The sequence below is a fragment of the Nuphar pumila genome, chromosome 8 (assembly GCF_984573655.1).
Source record: "Nuphar pumila chromosome 8, dmNupPumi1.hap1.1, whole genome shotgun sequence".
Classification (NCBI taxonomy): domain Eukaryota; kingdom Viridiplantae; phylum Streptophyta; class Magnoliopsida; order Nymphaeales; family Nymphaeaceae; genus Nuphar; species Nuphar pumila.
This window is the reverse complement of record NC_143256.1, coordinates 124,995,604-125,018,145: the sequence shown is the minus strand read 5'-3', so window position 1 is coordinate 125,018,145 and position 22,542 is coordinate 124,995,604. Positions and strand designations below refer to the sequence as shown.

The 22,542-nt window shown below is 39.9% G+C and overlaps 1 protein-coding gene and 1 pseudogene across 3 annotated transcripts in view; both read left to right on the top strand.

The window, feature by feature from the left end:
* LOC149830607 (uncharacterized) overlaps nt 1-22,542 on the top strand; it is a 31,802-nt gene that overhangs the window by 451 nt on the left and 8,809 nt on the right. For 2 of the 3 annotated variants that reach the window (XM_090016636.1, XM_090016635.1), the window contains exons 2-8: nt 1,375-1,611; nt 1,732-1,795; nt 1,892-2,021; nt 2,111-2,252; nt 5,284-5,535; nt 5,622-5,706; nt 8,059-8,161. In XM_090016636.1, coding sequence (XP_089872762.1) covers nt 1,375-1,611; nt 1,732-1,795; nt 1,892-2,021; nt 2,111-2,252; nt 5,284-5,535; nt 5,622-5,706; nt 8,059-8,161 — 1,013 coding nt within the window. The remainder of the gene's footprint in view (nt 1-1,374; nt 1,612-1,731; nt 1,796-1,891; nt 2,022-2,110; nt 2,253-5,283; nt 5,536-5,621; nt 5,707-8,058; nt 8,162-22,542) is intronic. The other variant, XM_090016637.1, reaches the window with a different exon arrangement.
* LOC149830608 (peptidyl-prolyl cis-trans isomerase 2-like) lies at nt 2,955-3,851 on the top strand (annotated as a pseudogene).

Here is a 22,542-nt window from a genome sequence, read left to right as displayed (position 1 = left end):
CCCACACACACACACACACGTTTCGAACGATTTTCCGGAAAGATTTTTTATAATTCCCTCCAAAATGCTGAATAGAATTGAGCTGTATTCGTGTATGCATCACAGTGAATCTCTTGATGAGTATTTTCTGATGGATTTGGAACGCCCTCGTTTCTGCTGTGATGAATTACTTCTTGCGCGAATTCGCAATCGTGTGTACCGAAAACAAACATCGCGGGCTCTCTTCACTTCCGCAACCAGAATTTCATTGAGGTTGGACTGTGATTAGTAGTTTTAGCGGTAAAATGGGTTCATTGTGGTTATAATCGAAACATTCTTGGCGACGTTTGGGGGTTAACTCGCTTCGTGTTTGCTGGGCAGTACTCTCGGGGCTTGGCGGGACATCTGTGTTCGGTAATTGATCAATTTGCACAATGAAGGTCAAGAAAAGAGAAGTCGAGATAGGAGAATAGTAGAAATAATTGTTTAGATGAGCTATCAGTAGGCTTATTCGTCGTCCAGAGTGTTACTTAAAGTCCAGTAACCAAATTGGAAAAACTACTTGGACCTGTACAATCCTTTTACGGCCATAAATAGACAGCACCGCCAAATTACAGAAACTATAAACCCTATCTAGATCTCTGTGCACATGATACCTGTTCAACTTTTTGGTTATAGGTGAAGCACTGATTAAAGTTAAATTTCCCTCCCCGTCACCTAAAAAGCAGGGTCAAGTGATGTCTTGTGCACGTGAAAGTTCATGAAAGTATATTCATTTTATACATAGATGTGATAATGAATGAGTGGTGCGGGTCACGCGTGATAACTAGAAAGAGTAAAATTGTTGCCATTGCACAATTGGTAGCTAATACTTAGTAGAATTGGGTTTATTGTCTGTTCCAGTCAGTGAACCAGTTATGTTGTTCATGTGATGGCCCATGTGCTTCTTTGATAAAGTATTTGGAAGTGTTTTTCTTGATGTTTTAATTTTCTTTCTCAGTGAAAACTCTGGCTTTGTTGATCATGCCTAACTTTCTTGATTTTCTTCTTTTAAAATAGTGGGATGGACATTTTTTGGAAGGAGCTTGAAGTTTAATGATAATGGAAGCTGTTAACATCTATCATGTTACCCTCTTGGTTGTGATGAGTATTACATTTTCTTGTCCATAATATTTGTGTGCTATTCTTATTGAATGTGTTGATGGCCTGTAGCACAATTAAAAAAAAAATCATACCTCTATCCATTATCTTGTTTAACCATTACACTATTACATAATCTAGTAGAATTGGTTTTCTTGTGTTTTTTGCATTATTTGGTTTGCCATTTTTTTTTTGTTCATGAAGTTTGATTCTTTGAATGCTCATGGAGTTCTTGTTTCCTTTGTTCCTATGCAGCGCAGAATAACTACTACACGAGACATCTTGCCAAGATTATGATAATTCTGGTTTGGTGTTTACAAGAATTAACAGCTGCAGGTTCTGGGCCGTCCACTCTTTACTTGAATGCTATAAATGCAGCACATATATCATCTATTTTCTTGAAGTACTTGATTGAAAATTCGAAGAGTGACAACTTCGATGAGCTCTATCTCAACCTTGAGGAAGAAGAAATGCACAAACATTTTCCAAATGGTAATTGGTCACTTTGTCATTAATTGTGAAAGCACTAATGCTCAGAGTAGTGGGATATCCTGTGTTTTATTGTCAGGAATTTAACTGTGTGAGCTTATGGTTATGGTTTGTTTATGGCAGATCAGAGTATTGGAATTTTCATAACAAGGGGTTTGCTTAGCTTTATCAGCGTGTCAGAAATAAGGTATATCTTGATTATTCTCTTGAAGAAATATCCTCTCCTGCTTTTACTAGCTCATATTTGTGCTTTGCTGATAATTCTACTGTACTTCATTGCAAGTTCCCATTCATGTCTCCTCCATCATGAGGTGCTTAACTTGATGCATGTGGCTATGTCAACCCAGCTTCGTTTTGGGCCTTCTCCAGGGCCAAAAGATGTTCATCCATTCATTGATGCTGCAATGGTTCAAGTAATGATCCAGAATTCTGAAATTTCTTAATTGTGAATTTTGTAACTCTTAGGTAGTTTTGCTTGATTCTGTGATCTTTCTTTTTGCAGGAAAATGCCTTAGTAGGTTCTGTTGTTCGCAAGTTGTTGCTTACTTACATTACAAGGTCTCACATGCCTTTAATTTCTACATCTTATCCATCCATATCTGGAGGCCAATCTGGTGTTCTACAAAAAGTTGGTTCTGCAGCTGGTATGTACATTTTCATCGAGTATAATTTCTGAACGATCAACAAGAAGTATAATTTTCACTTATTTGATAGAATTTTTTACTTCTATTGCACAAGATATTTTGGCATAAAAGAGATAACATTTTTCTGAAATAGTCTGTAAAATAATCAAATACTATGTCACATGGGTGCGGGGGTGTGGCAGGGGCAAAAATGTATCTATCTCTCTCTCTCTCTCTCTCTCTCTATATATATATATATATATAGAAGGGGGGTCCTAGCCTCAAAGTTTTATGCTGCCAACAGGACACGATGACCGTAAGTATGACAGGCTGAGCCAGCGCGATCAGGTCTTCATGCCGAGTGTCGTTTCTTGGGGTTATAAATAAAAAAAAAACTTCTTACCACCAATTAGTTGAACATTGTCGTCAGATGCACTAACGTGAACAATTATTAAAGAGAATCCCTTCTTTGGTAGTAAAGAGATTGGTTTTTAGAAGAAAAAAAGACTTATTGTGGGAAGAGGAAATCACATCCTTTGTGTATAAGGAGAGATAAAAGGGCAAAATCGAAATTATAAAAATGCAATTGAAAATAAGTTTTTAATTGATGTAAAAACAAAGGAGAAAAACTAACTTGGTAAGGAATCTTTATTGCTTTTATCGAATATTCCTTCTTCCCACGAACCTAACCAGTGTTTAACCGTGTCGTACTCAGGTCAACTCTAAAACCCTAGTTAAGCCAACCCGCTAAGGCACCGACCAGGGTTACCCCAGACCCTAGGTACGAAAACCCTAAGCAATTCAAGATTATGCCACGTGGACAAAATCGACAGCCAGGAATGAACAAAGGCAACATAATAACCCCAGCACACCCCTACATAAACCATGGTGGGGTTCCGTCTGAGTCGTATCCACGAGATCGCAGCGTCGCTGGAAAGCTGAAACGCGTCTCGGCAAAGATGGCCGGAAACTCCCGCGTGTTCTTCGACATGAGCATCGGCGGCTCCCCTGCCGGTTGGATCGTGATGGAGCTCTTCGCCGACGTGACCCCGCGGACGGCCGAGAACTTCTGCGCGCTCTGCACTGGCGAGAAGGGCGTTGGCCGCTCCGGTAAGCCCCTCCACTACAAGGGATCCACCTTCCACCGCGTGATCCCCAACTTCATGTGCTAGGGCGGTGACTTCACCGCCGGAAACGGCACCGGCGGTGAGTCGATCTACGCCGCGAAGTTCGCTGACGAGAACTTCATCAAGAAGCACACCGGCCCGGGCATCCTCTCCATGGCCAACGCCGACCCCAGCACCAACGGATCGCAGTTCTTCATCTGCACCACGAAGACAGAGTGGCTCGACGAAAAACACGTCATGTTATGTCAGATCGTCGAGGGAATGGAGGTCGTCCGCGCCATCGAGAAGGTCGGGTCCACCTCCGCCCGAACCTCCAAGCCCGTCGTCGTCGCCGATTGCGGCCAGCTCTGAGGTGGATCCCTTGCTCGTTCGATCTATCGGATCTCTAGATTAACCCTAGTTCTCTTTCCTTCCTTTTTCTTTTCCATTGTCGCTATCTTTTTTCTTTTTCCTGCCGTTCTTAGGGTTTATGGTTTCCTCTGTTAGGGGTCTGCATCCCATTTCATAGGGCAATTTTTAAAAAAAAAATCCAAAAAATGGACCGAAATGACCTTGGGTGCGGTCAACGCACCCAAGGACGGGTTGACCGCACCCGGTACCGCACCCGGTGCCGCACCCGCACCCGCGTCGAGTCGCATCGACGCGGGTGCGACACCCTGCTAGCCGAATCCCTGTAACATATCTGTATAATATTTAGCCTTTGGCCTTTTAGATAAACTACTGAGATGAGGCGTGGATAATTGCACCAAGAATGTGCCAGGATCTTCCTGAGGTTTTCAATGCTACAACTCTGTTCTACAAAATGGCTTTACGGGTAATTGATCCAGTTGATATACTTGAAATAGATCTGCATACCTCTTCTGAAGTTAACCTGCCCTTGATTCTGTTAAATGACTATTTTGCCTTGGGCTGTAGGTTTATGCCTCCAAACAGTTGCCTTTTCATCTGTCTCCACATAGTCTCCTTTTTCAATTGAATGGTTGGTTAAGCTAATATCAGGTTGTGCCTCATTGCTTCCTGTTTTGTTGTTTTGAATTTCGCTTTCACTCTTTCAGATGCAGCTCCATCGCGGCATCACCTATAATAGGAAAGTTTATTATATGGTTATGCTCCTCTTTTATTCAAAGTCATTGGCTGCTGGAGTTGATGTATGATGTTATGGATGAGAAAGAGAGGATGCAGTGCACATATTTGTTGTAGGCTTCTGAGATTGTGTGAAAAAGCTCCTATTAGCTTGTCCATATATTATGTTGTAGTTTTGTTATCTGCATGTGATTTAAGGAATGCAGTTAGACATATTAACATAGTGGTGTGGGAGTTCTGGGGTTAAAGGTATGTGGATGATGCAGGAAAGTTTATTGAATCTGTGGTCACTAAGCAGAAAAGAAATATTTCTCTTAATGTTAAATAATTTTTCCTTCTTTATTCTGTTCAAATTGGAATTCCATTTCATGATGTTATGCTTGAAAATATATTAGAATAATATGTGGATCAAATATCTGGTGAGAAAAGAAGTCAACAAACAAATGAAGACATAATGGAGTAGTTTAAAATGAAGAAATAATAGCAGTTTCCATTATGAGAAACACTGGGCATCACTTCTTGCTTATAATGGCAAGCACAAGGGCCTTGCAATTTATAATATTAAGGGATTAACATCATACTTTATATACTTTATTTCTCTGTTTTTGTTCATTTGTAGTTCATACTTCACACTTCGTACTTTTAGTTACACTGTTACATGCTTTAGTGTGTCAAAATGCAATACTTGCTTCTACATCTTGGGTATTACTTGATATATTTCAGACCTCATGCATTTTAATCTGTGTTTGGCCTTGCATATTTTCTTAATGAGCATCTGAGTTTAACATTTTTTGTGTTTTGAGCATAAACTGAAACAAACTGATGGTAGATGCTGCTGGCAGCAACTGTTGTTCTGTTTCCATATTACACATTCAACTATCTTGTCAGTTCTAGCGGTGAAAATTCAAGAAGTTCTTTGGCGGATAACAGTCTTCTCATCTTACTTATTCTCATTCATTATCGGAAGCATATTATTTTTGATGAATCCTTCCTGTTTGAAGAGAGTACCAATGCTAATGACCATCTTAAGGAGAATTCATATTTTCATGAGAACCCCTACTGCAGGGCCATAGAGAATGCGAGGGACATTGAATGTAAGATCATACCTTCTAGTGGTTACACTTTTAAGCCCTTCATGTTATTGGACATACTGCGATTTTAACTCAGCTTCATATTGCAGTTGATCGGGTAGATGTGGAGGGTAATGCACAAACTGGGCCAGTTGTTAGGCTGCCTTTTGCTTCTCTATTTGACACTCTTGGAGTGTAAGTGTACCTCTTTCTTGATGTTCTAGCCCCCCTTTTTTATCCATCTGTAAAGCAGGTGTCCACTTTAATTTTTGGGCTGCAAATATCTCCACTAGACCGGTTTCTGCATTCTAACATACTACATCAGAATTTCTTAGTATTATAGATTATATCATGTTATATGGTATTTAGGTTTCTAGGGCCATACACAATGCCTAGGTGCTGCCTAGAGCCTTTGAGTCTTTGACCACATAACTGAAGAGCAGTACTTAATTAATAGTTACCAAGTTATTTATGTTAGTTTGTAATGGTGTCAGTTGTGACCTTCCCTGCCAAGCATAGTTGGAAAACTCAGTGAGTCAACTTGTGACTCGGCCGAGTTGACTCATTTCGGCAACAAACCGAGTAAAAAAAAATAGGTGAACTCGGTTTAAACCAAATTCAGCCAGGTCCTTAGGTTAACTCGGCCAAGTCAGCTAAAACTCGGACGAGTCAACAAGTTTTAGCATTGACTCGGCCGAATCAGCCGAGTAATAGCCATAAATAAATAAAAAAATCAAAAGTATAGAGTAAAACACCATTTACTTTTGAATGAGCAAAGTGGTGAATTGAAGGCACAACCTTCAATGCTACATTTAAGGCCCTTACCAAAAGTAGGATGAGTTGGGTGGATGGAAGGCCTATTTATAATATATGTTGGATGGACCTTCCACCCCTTCCCATCGATATGAGACTATTGTTTTGCACATACACATGACAAGAGTACTAATGTAACTATCATGAAGGCATGGTGCACTAGGCACCAACACTAGCTTCTTCTAACTAGGAAAAAATATAAAAAATATTATATAAAATATAATATAGCCATAAAAATTTCTATTAACTAGGAAAAAATATAGAACCCATCAACCAAAAGATATTATGATATTAAGATGATCAAATGCTTTGTTTATATTTAAGAAAAAAGAAATATATCTAAAAATTGTATAAGATACTAAAATATTTTTAAAGATTTTTCTTTAATATATATATACATATATATGTGAGAAATTCATATTTCAAATGAATATGCTCTTTAAAAAACTTTTTTTGTATTTATGAAACATATGTTTGTTATTAATTTTTTATAAAAATAAATAAAAACCGTGACTCACCCGAGTCACCGAGTTGACTCGCCCGAGTCACCGAGTTCCGAGAATGCCAAGCTTACTGTTTTTTTTTTCAGTTCAAACCTACCCCAGTATATTATGGATTTTGGGTCTTGACAACCCATGATCCATGATGAGAAACCTGAGTGACTATGGTTTAATCTCCAGTTAATATGCAAATTAAGTAGTCACTAGTACCAATGGACAAAGATATTTTTCATGCCTGCATACATGAAAAATAGTTGGCATGTCCCACAAGTTTGTAGAAAATCATGATGGTCCACCTATTAGTGCCTTTATGAGTTGTATTTGTCCTCTTGGTGATTGGTTTGGTTGATCTTTCGGAGCTAGGCTTGAGTGGTAATTGTAATGAAAAGAGGCGGAAGCACCAATAGAGCAAAAGCACTCTTTAAGAGTGACACCAAGAGCCAAGAACACAAACACTAAAGGTGTGCACACAAAACTCACAAAAGTAGAAAATGACTCAAAGTCATAAGTTGAATATTATTGAAGAAAGAATGAGAGGGGTGAAAAATCCATGCTTACAAGAGGAGAAACCTCCTCTATTTATAGAGGAGGGAGTGCTAAGGAAGGGACCACAAGGGGCTCCCATGTAGTCGTTGGGAGCCCCAACGGTCATAAATCTGACCGTTGGGGCCCCAACGACTACATGTGTGGGGCCCTTGTGGTCTTACAAAAAAGGGAAAATAAAAAGAAAAAAGAAAAAAAGGAGAAAAGAAAAAATGTAAAAAGAAAAGGGTTACATGTGGTTTTACAAGAATACCCCTATCGGGTATTTCAAGAAGAGGAAAAATGTATATATATACATATATGTATATATATATACTTATATATATATACATATATGTATATATATACTTATATATATACGTATGTATATATATAAGTATATGTATATATATATATATATATACATATTTTAACAGTAATTTGTGTCAAGAAATGCATATAAATTTTCAGTAGAAACAGAGATAAAAGCAAGTAGGGTTCTGCAAGTGCCATGACAAAACACACTATATTGGTAATGTTATCTTTCTTCAAGGAAATCTGATATCATACTATCTAACAAGGGTATTTTAGCATATATATGGTGATTGGCTATGGTGAACGGTCAGCGAAGCACTTTGTATCCTGTTTGAATCAGGCATTTCTTTTACAGGCTCTTTGGATCTTCCGTAAGTATCTTCCCTTACTGATGCAGGTACTTGTTTGATGAGACCTCCGTCTTACTTCTCTATTCATTGGTGCATGGAAATTCTGATTTTTTAGAGTATGTTTTGGTGCGGACTGATTTGGATACCTTGGTATGTATCTGCAGGTTACTTATCCATGTTTAGCTTTGAAACTGCTGGTGCTCTGTTTTATTTTGTAAATATATGTTGGGAAATGCCTAGCTTCTCTGGATGAGATAGAAAACCTGTATTATTTGCATTCATTCTTTGGATAGATTATTTCATTTTTTTGTAATATAACATGATATTCATTTTGATTTTGTTCCATGAAGTTGTGTAGGTTTACAATGTTAACTTGATTTGAAATTTTTGGGACATTAGGGTGAGTATCTATCTTCTAGCTGCTGATGAGAGTCCTAAATTGGTTTCAACAACTTAAATAGCTCATTTATGGTTACATACTATGCCATCCTGGGGTTTGTTATTGATTGTATTTCCTATTGAAGGAAAATGCTTGCTTTCGTTTTTTAAGTTTCTTATGTCTAGGTAATTGGAGTTTGGCCCTTTGAAAGTTCTTGCCCTTACTCTCTGTGGGAGTTGAACTAATAAGGAATTTCTGGGCATGTTGACTGAAGATAGTTGTTGATGCAGTGAGGCAACCGTGATCGACCCTCACGTAATGGGTACCGGCGTGGACACGTTTTCGGTGCAGCTAAAGGGGTGACGCTGATACAATAATGGGGCTGACGTTGAGGCTACTCGATCAGCACAAAGCCCACGTTCCTGGGTACCGATGTGTTGCAGGGAGGAATCGGTGCCGTCCCGTTAACAGGCTGCCGTGGCTGCTCCTTCAATGCACAGTCGTGCAGCATATAATAATGCAGAAACAACGTGAAGCAAAGAAAGGCTCGGTTTCACGTATCCAAACAACTGGGGATTAAGGACTGGAAATGTTTACAACTTGATAATACTAACAATGAAATGAAAAGCCACAACTAATAGAAAAATCAACAAAGCAATGAAACTGACAGAAGAAAAGGAAAACACATTAAAGAACATGCGTCTGAAGCAAAGGCAAGAAGCTTTTTAAAAAAAAAAAAATCCAATAGTCTGTTGTAGGCTAAATGCGACAGAGCAACGACAAAATAATCAAACGGAAGCAAAGAAATAACAATGAAAGTAAATGAAAATGAGACCAACAATAGACAGAATAAAAAAAATCAAAGGAAAGCTGCTCAAGAAAAAATGGCTGCTGCCAAATTCAATATTCTTTCCACCTGCATGCAACCCTAAGAAGTTTATTTAAAGGCTTCAACTGGATCTGGGTCTCGGGTCTGGTCCCATTCCCGAAACACGTCTGTGTGCTGTTGCGTATGGGACGTGCTCTGCATCATTGTTCTGGGCCTGCTCTGCATCATTCTCCTTGAGTTGGAAAGAAGTCGGCTCCGACGACTGATCTTCTCCACAGTAAGCATATAGATCAGACACATCGAAGATAAGTAATTCCATTTAAAATTGTGATCTGCTCCTGACTCTGCAAACTTACCAATGACCACATCTCCAGCTTGCAAGTTGTCCCCAATAAATGGGAATCCATCATCATCAAGACTGACCACCCTACCATACCCACAGAGCGTTTTTTCCAAAATCTACCACCCCTTTCATTTTGCAACGCTTCCCTGTCTCCTTCACAACGTCAACTTCAGATTTATAACTTCTGATATGCTCAACCCTGAACATGCCACGCTGTAATGAAGCTTGATTCAATAGCAAAGCGACTTCTTGAATGCCGCCAAGATGAACATTAACAACCACAATTGCATCCAGACCCGTCCACTCGGGTCCCCCCGCTCTCACTCATGGGTTTGTCGCCTTATGGCTCCCACACACGGGTTCAAGGGGGAAGGTTACTACCTTCTCGGGTCGGACAGAGGTATTCGGGTCCCCAGCAAGGCCCAGTGGGACGCCGGGGCCTTGCAGGTCCGACCCACACTGTGGCGCGATCCCCATGGTGCGAGGCCACGAGCCCAGGCCTGTGACAGGACCCAACGTAACGATGTGGTCCTGCAACTGAGGCCCGATCTGCGATGCAGTCGTCGCGACCCGCTGCGCCCCTTGGCGGTTCGGTTGAAGGGTACCCAGACATGGGCAACCCGGGGTCGCTGCTGACTCGAGATGGGGAGAACTGCCGCAACCTGCATTCCTATGCAAGGTTTCCTCAACGTCTTCTCGTCGCGCCGTGTGCTGGAGCCTCATCGGGGTTGAATCGACGACGATAGTATCAACAGGGTTAATCGCGCGCGCGCCTAACTGATTCAATTGCACTGCGTGCCCATCCACCTTGGATTCAAGCGCATCCATCCGTGCTTTGACCCCGTCCATACGCTTTGACAGACCGGCTACCTCCTTTTCTAGGCATAGCATATCTTCCTGCATCTCCGTCAACTTGTTGAGTAGTCGCTTCATGATCTCCTCTCGTGCCTTTCTGCTCATAGGACCGTTCCTCGCGTCTTGCGTCATGCCGTTGACGAAGGAGGAGGGGTTGGGCTCTGATACCATTTTGATGCAGTGAGGCAACCGTGATCCACCCTCACGTAATGGGTATCTGCGTGGACACGTTTTCGGTGCAGCTAAAGGGGCGACATTGATACAATAATGGGGCTGACGTTGAGGCTACTCGATCATCTCACAACCCACGTTCCTGGGTACCGATGTGCTGCAGGGAGGAATCGGTGTTGTTCCGTTAACAGGCTGTCGTGGCTGCTCCTTCAATGCACAGTCGTGCAACATATAATAACGCAGGAACGACATGAAGCAAAGTAAGGCTCAGTTTCACGTAATCAAACAACAGGGGATTAAGGACTGGAAATGTTTACAACTTGATAATACTAACAGTGAAATGAAAAGCCACGACTAATAGAAAAATCAACAAAGCACTGAAACTGACAGAAGAAAAGGAAAACGCAATAAAGAATGTGCGTCTGAAGCAAAGGCAAGAAGCTTTTTTCAAAAAAAAATCCAATAGTCTGTTGTAGGCTAAATGTGACAGAGCAACGACAAAATAATCAAACGGAAGCAAAGAAAAAATGGACGGAATAAAAAAAATGAAAGTAAATGAAAATGAGACCAACAATGGACGGAATAAAAAAAAATCAAAGGAAAGCTGCTCAAGAAAAAATGGTTGCTGCCAAATTCAATATTCTCTCCACATGCACGCAACCCTAAGAAGTTTATTTAAAGGCTTCAACTGGATCCGGGTCTCGGGTTCGATCCCATACCCGAAACACGTCTGTGTGCTGTTGGGTATGGGGTGTTCTGGGCCTGCTCTGCATCAGTTGTCCCCTAAATTTTAGTTGTGTATGACATGGGAAAATGCAGGTGCTTGTTTGATATCTGGTGCTCCCTAGAAGCACCATAATGAGCTACTATAACTGGGTGGCTCTTTATGGCATTGTTGGCAAACCCATCACTCAGACTCGAATCGCCCAACCCCTGACTCGTGGGTCAACGGGTCGACTCGGTAACTTGGACGAGTTAGGACCTATGTCACAGGGATTCGGCTAGCACGGTGTCGCACCTGCGTCGACGCGATGCGGGTGCAGGTGCGGCACCGGGTGCGGTCAACGCACCCAGGGTCATTTTGGTTCAATTTTCGAACTTGAAAAAAATTTGCCAAGAAAATTTTTTTGCCCTATATGTCACAGGAATTCTCCAACTAGGTGTCGCACCCGCACCCAATGCGGTCAACCTGACTGCACCCAAGGTCATTTATGTCCAACTTTTGGACTTTATATATATATAATTTTTTATATTTTTGCCGCACCCGGGTTTTTTGAAAGTGCCGCACCCCCGCACCCATGTGACATAGGTTAGGACCTAAAATTTTTTAGTCTTTTTTAATTATACTTTAATTGTAAATATTGAATATAACACTATGTTTTCTACAATGTGAATGCAAATAATCAAACTCCAAGCATCAAATTCACTAAATCAAAGCATCAAAGAATAGAAACTACAAAAGATTTGCATAAAAAAATATTTCAAACAACAATGAAATGAAACAAGTGAACTAGTAATCACTAACTTTCTAAGTTGAAAATCATAAAATTTATCAATGCATAACATAACGGAATAAACTAATAATGAAGTATACCTGAAATTTTCAATTTTCAAATTTCGACCTGTTGCAAGCATTGTTTTGTAATATATCTGCACTTACATAAGAACAATAATGAAATGAAACAAGTAAAAATTGAACAAGTAAACTAGTAATCACTAACTTTCTAAGTTTTAAATAATAAAATTCCATTAATAATTTAATTCATATCATAACAGAATAAACTAATAAAGAAGCATACCTGAAATTTTCAATTTTCAACCTGTTGCAAGCATCATTTTGTAATATTCTGATGCCTCTCCTGACTCCCATATTCTACAATCTATATGCCAATTTTTAGAAAAATAAAAAATGTGCAGCATATAATTTAGCAGCACACAGTATGCACTCAAAGACAAAAAATTGTGCAAACATCCCCAGCTGTGCAAAACCTAATGATTACAAAGAAAAAAAGGTAAAAAAATCTTAAAAATTATAAGGAAACCCCACACTACACACTGTTGAGGGTTTTTCACCATTTTCAACAAGAGAGAGAGAGAAGGGCCTCGGCTCACCTCTCAAAGAGAGAGAGAGAGAGAGAGAGAACCTTTGTTTGTGGTCGCTCAGGAGTGCTGAGGTTCGAGTTTGAGAAGGGGCGAGAGAGAACAAGAAGGGTCAACAAGCCCTTCTAAAAAAAAATCCCTTTTAAAGGGTTAAATCAGTTCATATCGAATCAGACCGGTACAAAATCCAAAACAACTCAGTGAATTGAGATTGAATCGCCTAGTCATCTTACCGAGCCAGTCGATTCCCAACCGATCTTGGTTAAACCAGGACTTGCCTGAATCGGCGGCCCAGTAAGTAGGCGATCCAATCTGACTCGAGCGATTCCCAAGTTAGATCGCCCGGTTTGCCAACTATGCTTCATGGTCCTAAGTGGCTAAAAGGATATTTTAGTGTCATATCTGAAAAAGGTGCAAAGGATCTGACCAAGGATCCGACCCGATCCATGTAAAGATTATGTACAGAGGACTCGAGCCATGTACCGAGCCATGTAAACCTTTTTATTAATCGGGTTTGGATACACCAGACCCGGATCCATACCTCTGTAATGCAAATATAAATGCACAGTTTTAGGTCATGATTTCAATATAGAAATCATGACAGCCGCAACCCCCTCTTGTATCCTTTTCTTTGTCTCTCTCTCTCTCTCTCCTTTCTTAATACAGGTACCAAAGTGGAATTCTAAGATGGTATCAGAGCCGAGATCTGTCTAAGGGTCGGAAAAAGTTTTCGTCAGGTGCGACAATCAGAGTTTTGAGTTTTTTCGCTTCTCCCCTTTTCTACTCTTCTTCATTTCCTTTCTTCTCTCATTCTTCTTCTCTTTCCTGAATTTTTCTATGTACCCACATCTCACGTGGGCTTGTTTCTCTCTTGGATTTGAGATTCACGTTAATCTTGTTCACGTGAACCCAGACCGTGAAAAGGAGCGACTGTGTTTCACGTGAATCGCTGAAATCGACTCACGTGAAACACCAGACCAATCACGATCCCTATTTTAATTTTTTTGATATTGCCTGCTTGACCTCCCTTTATTGCTATTGTCTGTTCGATCTTCCTATGTCCAATCTTCTCCACGCACCTATTATTGCACATTCAAATATATGTTTACTGTGTAGTTCCCTTCCTTATTCTTATTTCTGCTACTTGCCTGAAAATATATTTAACGTGGGAAAGTTTATTTTATCACGTCAATCTCAGTTTTCTGGAGTGCTTAGGAAAAGGTTCAGTCCCTTTATTCTCTGAATCTGATAGCCGCAAAAAAGAAAAAAAAAAGGCTGAGCATTTCGTGAAAACTCTTGCACTTCGTGAACACTCTTGTTGAATTTTACTCTCTACGGATCCTTATTCCTCTCATTCAAATCTTTCTTCAAGTTTTCTCAACCAACTCGTTTATGAAAAGTTGAATACCTCAAACTTCTTGATTTGGAAGAGACAAATTATTCCTTTTATAAGGAGCCAAGGTCTCTTAGGTCACCTGGATGGAACCACTTCAGTCCCACCAAAATTTGTCCCGAGAGAAGAGAAAGATGATCAAGGGGCGAGTTCGATCGTATATGTCAAAAATGTAGAATTTCTCAATTGGGAAAGGAAAGATCAATCAGTTGTTGCATACATCACCTCAACTCTATCTCAAGAGGTCCTTGTTGCCATTCCCGACAATTGTACAACACTACAACTCTGGGAATGACTGGTTCAGACATATTCGCAAGTTTCTCAAGCAATGATGGTTTTTCTAAAAAGAGAATTTCAATTGTTAAGAAAAGACTCCATGACCATCATGGAATATTTGAACAAGATAAAGATCATCACAGATCAGCTTGCCGTTATAGGATGTGCCATAAGTGACAATGACATGGTGCAACAAACTCTGAGTGGATTGGGATCTGACTACAATATGATAGTCACTTCACTATTGTGCCTTCCTGTTCTCCCTACTTTTGATGAGCTACGAGCCAAATTGATCCTGTACGAAATGACTCTGAAAGGATTCTCTGAAGAATCCCACGTTCACACAAATTCTCAAGAAGTTTTTGCCACAGGAGTGACTTATGGTAGAGGACGAGGACGAGGAAGACAAGGGCGAAGTGGACACGAAGGGCGTGGTCTGCTTCCTACTCCAAATATGTTAAGCTCATGCGCAGGGATCAAGATCCATCCCTACTTGCTTCCTTTGTAACAAAAAGGGGCATATCAAGGCGAATTGTTGGCATAATCCAGAGAATAAAGGAAAGGGTCCATAGATAGAAACCAAAAGGAAATTCTCAAATACCAGAGACAGTGGAGAGATTAAAGATCTGCTGATATCTGCCTTGTCAGAGTTGAAATTGAAGCAGAGTGATGAAGGCACTTGGTTTGTCGACTCATGGGCAGCGACTCATGTGACAGGTGATGCAGGTAAGATTTCTAACCCTATTCTTTATTTTGGAAAAAGTGAGATTGTCACTGGAGATGGATCCCACCATCCTATTTCTCATGTTGGAAAAACTGTCATTTCCATGTCACATTCCACTCTTACTCTTTCTGACGTTCTTCATGTTGCTGACATTAAAAAAAATATTGTCTCTGTCTCCAAACTTATTGATGATAATAATGCTTCAGTTGAATTCACTCCCTTCTCTATGCAGGTCAAGGACCTACGCACGAGGGAAACATTCGCTGAAGGAAAGAGACGAGGCAATATGTATGTCTTTGATGAAGCTCCATGTCATGTTGTTCGCCCTGTTCATCTGAATTTGAAGCCTTCATTAGAGTCGTGTTCATCCTCTTCTGCTAATGTTTTTAGTATTTCTGAATGTAATAAGTCATTCTTATGGCATAGTCGATTAGCACATTGTGGAAGTCATTTTATTGAGAAACTTGTTTCTAATAATCTCATTCCAAAAGAAAGTCTCAATGGGGATGAGAGCAGTCACAAGTGTTTCAGTTGTCTTTCATGCAAGAGTCATGTATTGCCTTTTCATTCCATTAATAAGAGAGCTTCAAAACCTTTTGAGATAATCTGTTCTGATGTATGGGGACCCACCCCAATTGCCTTTGGATCTGGGAGCAGATACTATTTAATCTTTGTCGATAACTATTCTCGATACACTTGGATATATTTCATAAAAAAAAAGTTGGAAGTCTTCTCTTTGTTTCAAAATTTTCTTTCCTTTGTCAAAAATCAATTTTCTGAGTCCATTCAATTTTTTCAATGTGATGGAGGTGGGTAATTCTCATCCCGTGATTTTATTTCTTTTCTTCGAAATAACAGAATAGGAAGAAGGGTGTCCTGTCCTCACACCCCTCAACAAAATGAGATTGCTGAACGAAAACATAGGCATATCATTGAAAGTGCCATGAGTATGCTTCATGACAACAATCTTCCCATCAACCTATGGACAGAAGTTTTCCATTATGTTGTGCATGTGATAAATAGATTGCCTATGGTTATTCTGAAAAATATGTCTCCTTATCACTGTCTTTTTGGAGCTTATCCTAGTTATTATGATCTGCGTGTTTTTGGATGTGTCTGCTATGTGCATATTGATCAGTCCCTAAGAAACAAGTTTCAGGATAAGGCCCAGAAGTGTAGATTTGTGGGATATGCAGATGACTACAAAAGATATAAGTGTTATGATCCCACCAACAAACGCATCAGAATCTCAAGAAATGTTGTCTTTGATGAACAAAATTTTGATCACGGAGCTGACGCAACGAATATGTCAACTGAAGTTTACTATCCCTGGCTGAGCTCAGAACTTTTTGCTGGCTCCAATGAAGCATGTTCCTCAGATTGCGTGCAGCAAGAATAAGAGATGTTTGAGAACACTGGAATGTCGGGATCGCAGAATGCAAAGGAAGTACCGGGCAAATACAAAGGCATTGTCTATTCTAGACATAGACCGACAACATCAAGTCATTCAAATCATGTCCTATGTCACATGGGTGCGGGTGCGGGTGCGGCGCAATTCCAAAAAATTTGGACACGGAGACTCGGCTATATATATATATATATTATAAATATATATATTTTAAATATATATAATTATATATATAACAATAAATTAACACATAAAGATTGTAAATTTTAAAGCAAAAATAAAAAAGCAATTCTTAACAACACAAACTTACCAAAATATAACACATAAAGAAGCTTGTGAGTGTGATAAACAACAAAACTTATCATAAATCTGCCTCATCGTCTGAATTAGAGGGAAGAACAGGATCGAGGTAGTCCATGTTGAGAGTATGTAAATTATGTTCTCCCTCAAAGTCAAAATCTTCTGGATTTACATCTCAATTCTTGGATGGTCCACAACTGCATCAAAAAATGACTATATTAGTATCTAACTTAAAACTTTGAATGCAAATATTTAAATACAAACTTTGAATACAAAAAAAAAATACTTATACTCTTTTTTGGTGCGGCGAGAAATTAATCGTAGATTTGAGTGAACATAAACCAAATCCTCTGCTCTTTTACTAGTGAGTTTGTTTCTTTTAATGTTGTGAATTTGAGCATATGTACTTCAATTTCTTTCACAACAAGATGATGTAGCAGGTTGGGATAACAACTTTTGCAAGACGTTGCAGATTTGGTGTCTCTGATCCATATGTTGCCCACCAATTAAGGGGATCTTCCTCGTCCCTTGCCACAAGTGTTGCTAAAGAATCAAATCTCCCAGTAGAAAACTTGCCAAACTCACTATTTATAACCTTAAACATGTGAGGATCATTAAAAAGTTTTCCCAAATATATTATTCTATTTCTTGATATCTCATGATCTTCATTTGGAGAAACACGACCAACACCTGCTGTCAACCATTTTTTTGCGTAGTATTTTGGATTGAGAGAGTGTGTCATGCAATGCAAAGGTGTATTGCTTTTATCCCATCTTCTCACTAAAACTGAATGTACATGATTGTAAAATTCTGATTCATCAAGTGCAATATCTTTCTTCTCATGTTTAAAAATGATGCTTTGAACTTTTTCAATCATATTGTCTCACATTTCATAAATTCTATGAAGCATGGGTATATCTCTGTCAACTGCTCTCAACATTTCCCAAATAGGCTCTGTACATTCAACAAAATATGTAATTTTATCCCACCAAAAATCATCACAGATGCATTTTTTGATAGCTTGAGCCTTGACATCATCTTCAGTCCGATAAAAATCCCAATCTTGATCAGCCACCATTATCATCAATGCATTCTTGAGTTGCTTAATTCTTTTTATCATAACAATGAGAGAAGCAAAACGAGTTTCAACAACTTTCAGTAACTTGAGATCAGAATGCCTATTAAATATAGAAAGGGCATGATGATGGTTTACAACAAAATTTCTAATATTTCGAACATCATGTTCTATTTCCTCAATCCATAAGCACATTTCATGTGCATGTGCATCATCTTTTGATGGATTGCATATACTCTTAAGTGTCAAATTTAAACTGTGTGTTGCACAAGGAGTCCAAAAAATATGTGAATATGTATCTTCACTTGCCAAATTCATTCCTGCACGACTGCAAACTGGAGCATTGTCAGTAATGATTTGCAGCACACTTTCTTCACCCACTTCTTTTATCACTCCGACAAATAATCTTTTTAAATATTCAGCATCTTTATACTCTCCAGATGCATCAACATTCTTAAAAAAGATTGGCCCATTAAGTGAGTAAGCAATGAAGTTTATCAGTGGTCGCCTTTGTATATCAGTCCACCCATCAGAAACAATCGACACTCCATGTCGTTTCCATGCAAATTTTTGAGTCTCTAACAAGTCTTTAATTCTATTTTTTTCCTCTGCAAGAATGACTGTTCTTAGTTTTTCTGAACTAGGAGGCACATAACCACTAAAATTGCAATTAGCCAAAGATGTAATCATATCTTTCCAGTATGGACTTCTAGCTACATTAAAAGGAATTGAGCTTGAGTAAAAGAATTGACCAATCTTTTTATCAATTTTTGCTCTTGCCATGTTTTTGAATGATGCTTGTATTGTTTTATTGCTTTCCATCTTTCTTTTCTTTAAAAGCTCTTCTTGTATATCACTAGCAGTAGGAAAAGAGAAATTAATCGAATCGCTTCTCATCTCTGCAATTTTCTTCTTTTCAGCTTCCTCTTGTTCTTTTTTTAATTGCTTTAACATGTCTTTGTCAACCCCAGAACATGCCCTAATTCCTTGACCACGAATATGCAAAAGATGTGCTTTCACACGCGTATAAGAACCTGTGAAAACAGTCTTACATAGATTACAATGAAACTGCACATTCCCACCACCACCACTACTAGCTTTTACCCCTTTTGTCACAAGCCTCCAAAGTGGTTGAGAAACTTCTAATTCAGGGTTAGAACTTGAACCAAATGTATTGACACTACCACTAGAACTCGCCATTATATCTGAAAAGTGAAATCTAAAAAGAAAATAAGTAAATAAAATAAAGTTAATAAACACTTCAAATTTCAAAATAATAGTAATAGGAGCTACCCCCTATCTAACACAAAAAAAGAGGGGCAGGGCAAGCCCCTGCTGAAACTTATCCGTGTCAGGGGCTTCGCCTTGCCAAAAAGCCAAAGGCAGCAGGGGAAACGAGGAGGGGCCGAGCCCCTCCTCGTTTCCTTTGTTGTTCGGCGTGGCAAGGCTTGGCCTGTCAGCCGAGCCCCCTCCTTCTCTTACTCCTAATTCTTACCCCTACAATAAAAGGGAAACGAGGAGGGGCTGAGCCCCTCCTCTATGAATCAGACGTACAGGGAGGGGCCGAGCCCCTCTTCTGCGAGCAGAGGGTGCAGGGAGGGGGGGCGAGCCCCTCTTCTGCGAGCAGAGGGGCATGCCTGGCATAAGCGAAACGAGGAGGGGCCAAGCCCCTCCTCTGTGAATAGGAGGCACAGAGAGGGGCTGATCCCCTCTTCTGCGAGCAGAGGGAGGGTTGATCGACATACCTGTTGACGGAGGGGGAGACAATGGCTGCCTGTGCGTACCGTCGCCGGAGTCTGGATCGTCGGCGTGGGTGTAGGAGAAAGCTGCAGGGGCTGAAGGGGAGAAGCAAAATCAAGAGGGTAAGCCTCTCCCCCTGTCGATAAACCCCTTTTAGGGTTCGACTGCAAAAGAAAATTGGATTTGGGTCGGGTCGGGTCCGGACCCGACCCGACCCAGATCCAAAATGTAATTTAAAAGTCGAAATAGACATTTTTGGACTCGGTCAAAGTTGATCGAGTCCAAAATGTGGACGGACTCGGCCTGGACTCATTGACCGAGTTCGACTCGGCGTTGACCGAGTTCGACTCGGCGTTGACCGAGTTCGACTCGGCGTTGACCGAGTCCGGGCTGAGTCCTAAGCCGCACCCGAGTCCGCACCCGTGTCGGGGCGTGTCGACTCAGGTGCAACACCTCCTTAGCCGAGTCCGTGTGACATAGATCATGTCTCAGTCGTCAATCCTACTCCCTCTCATAATCTTGAGGTCAGAAAATCAAACTGCATACGACATCCTATTGATAGGTGGGTTAGCTATAGCAACTTCTCCTTGGATCTTCAACAGTTTTTAACTGCCATCAATAAGGAAGATGAGCCCATCATGTACTATCAGGTAGCCACTTCTACCAAATGGGTAGAAGCCATGAATGATGAAATGCAAGCCTTACATGAATGTGGAACCTGGGAAGTTGTTCCCAGACCACTTGACAAAAATGTTGTCGGGTGTAAATGGGTCTACAAAATAAAGTACAAGCCAGATGGAACCATTGAACTATATAAGGCAAGGCTTGTGGCAAAATGATTCACTTAATAAGCAGGACAAGACTATGATGAGACCTTTAGTCTGGTTGTAAGAATGGGAACAATTCGAATTATCATTTCTCTGGTTGTTGAACATGGATGAGAGTTGAGTCAGTTTGATGTAAAAAATGCATTCTTGCATGGGGATTTGAAGGAGGAAGTATACATGGAGCAACCCCCTGGATATCAAGAACAAAATTGTAAAACCCATGTGTGCATGTTAAAAAGCGCTATCTATGGTCTGAAGCAAGCATCTCGCTCTTGGTTTGATAGTTTCTCGCTAGAGATTCAAAAACATGAATTTCACGTTCCATGCTGGACCATTATTTATTTTTAAAAGTCAGCCTTTGATCACTCTTATTAATTTATGTCGATGATATTATCATCATAGGAAACTCTGCGGGCCACATCCAAGAAGTAAAAGACTTACTAGGTCAGAGGTTCAAAATGAAAGATCTTGGAGTTTTACGTTATTTTCTTGGTGTAGAAGTTGATAACCAAGCTCATGACTTGACCTTCACTCAGCACAAGTACACCGTAGATATTCTCAGCAAGGCAGGCATGAAAGACTGCAAACCTCTAAGAACTCTGAGTGTGCTTCATCAAAAACTTAACGCTCATGGTGGAGATCTGTGTGATGACCCCACCAGGTATCGAAGCATAATAAGAATGTTACAGTATCTCACATTCACTAGACCTGATATTGTTTATTCAGTCAATCAAGTGTCTCAATTTATGCATGTGCCACGTACTGGACATATGGAAGCGGTCAAGAGAATCCTTAGATATCTGAACGAGACTATTGGAGATGGATTGATATATTCACCACAGTCATATGGCGAAGATGAGCACGGACTTACTGTATATTGTGATGCAGACTAGGCAGGAGATCCTGACGAACAAAGATCTACATCAGGATATTGTGTCTTCATTGGAAGAAATTTAGTCTCTAGGAGCAGTAGAAAACAAAAGGCTATTGCTAGATCAAGCACTGAGGTTGAGTATAGATCCATGGCTGCTGCTATTGCCGAAGTCACATGGATCAGGCATCTACTAACTGAAGTAGGAGAAAAGATCTCCCACACTACCTTGCTATGTGACAACCAAAGTGCTATCAACATATCATTCAATCCAGTACATCGCAGTCGTGCCAAGCACATTGAGATCGACCAACACTTTGTGAGACAAAAGGTTGAAGAAAAAGAGATTGAGCCTGAGTTTGTCAGTACTGAAAGGCAGGTTGCAGACATATTTACCAAAGGGTTAACAAAGGATCGTTTTTGGATGCTTAAAAGCAAGTTGTTCATAGTCCAAAACCATGATCAACTTGAAGGGGGGTGAAAAAGGTGCAAAGGATTTGACCAAGGATCCGACCCGATCCATGTAAAGATTATGTACAGAGGACCCGAGCCATGTAAACCTTTTTATTAATCGAGTCTGGATACACCAGACCCGGATCCATACCTCTATAATGCAAATATAAATGCACAGTTTTAGGTCACGATTTCAATATAGAAATCGTGACAGCCGCAGCCCCCTCTTGTATCCTTTTCTTCGTCTCTCTCTCTCTCTCTCCTTTCTCAATACAGGTACCAAAGTGGAATTCTAACAATATCGTCGCTGTGTCTGTTATGAATTGTAGGTCTTCTTGAGTTCCTTTTTCATTTTTCTTTCTCAAGGAACTTAAGCTAGTGTAACCTCATTCATGACACGTGTTTGCATGCACACCTATGTAGTCAAAAGTGCTAGGCGATGCCTAGTCGGTAGACCCTTAAAAAGACTAGTCGAGGACTAGGCCGGACTAGTCGGTACCCCAATAAAAAAAGTACATGAAATATACATAAAAATATGTTTAATTCTTTTACTAATAAGATATTTTCATTACACAAGTACAAAATTACACATGCTTTCACAAAATATATTAATATACATAACCAGAATATACATATATATAATTGTACACACACACACACACACATATATATATATATATATATATATATATATATATATATTTCAATTATTCATAACATAATTCAGTATAATCAACAAAATATGCTTTCAACCTTTCACACAGAAGCACAATAACACATGCATATA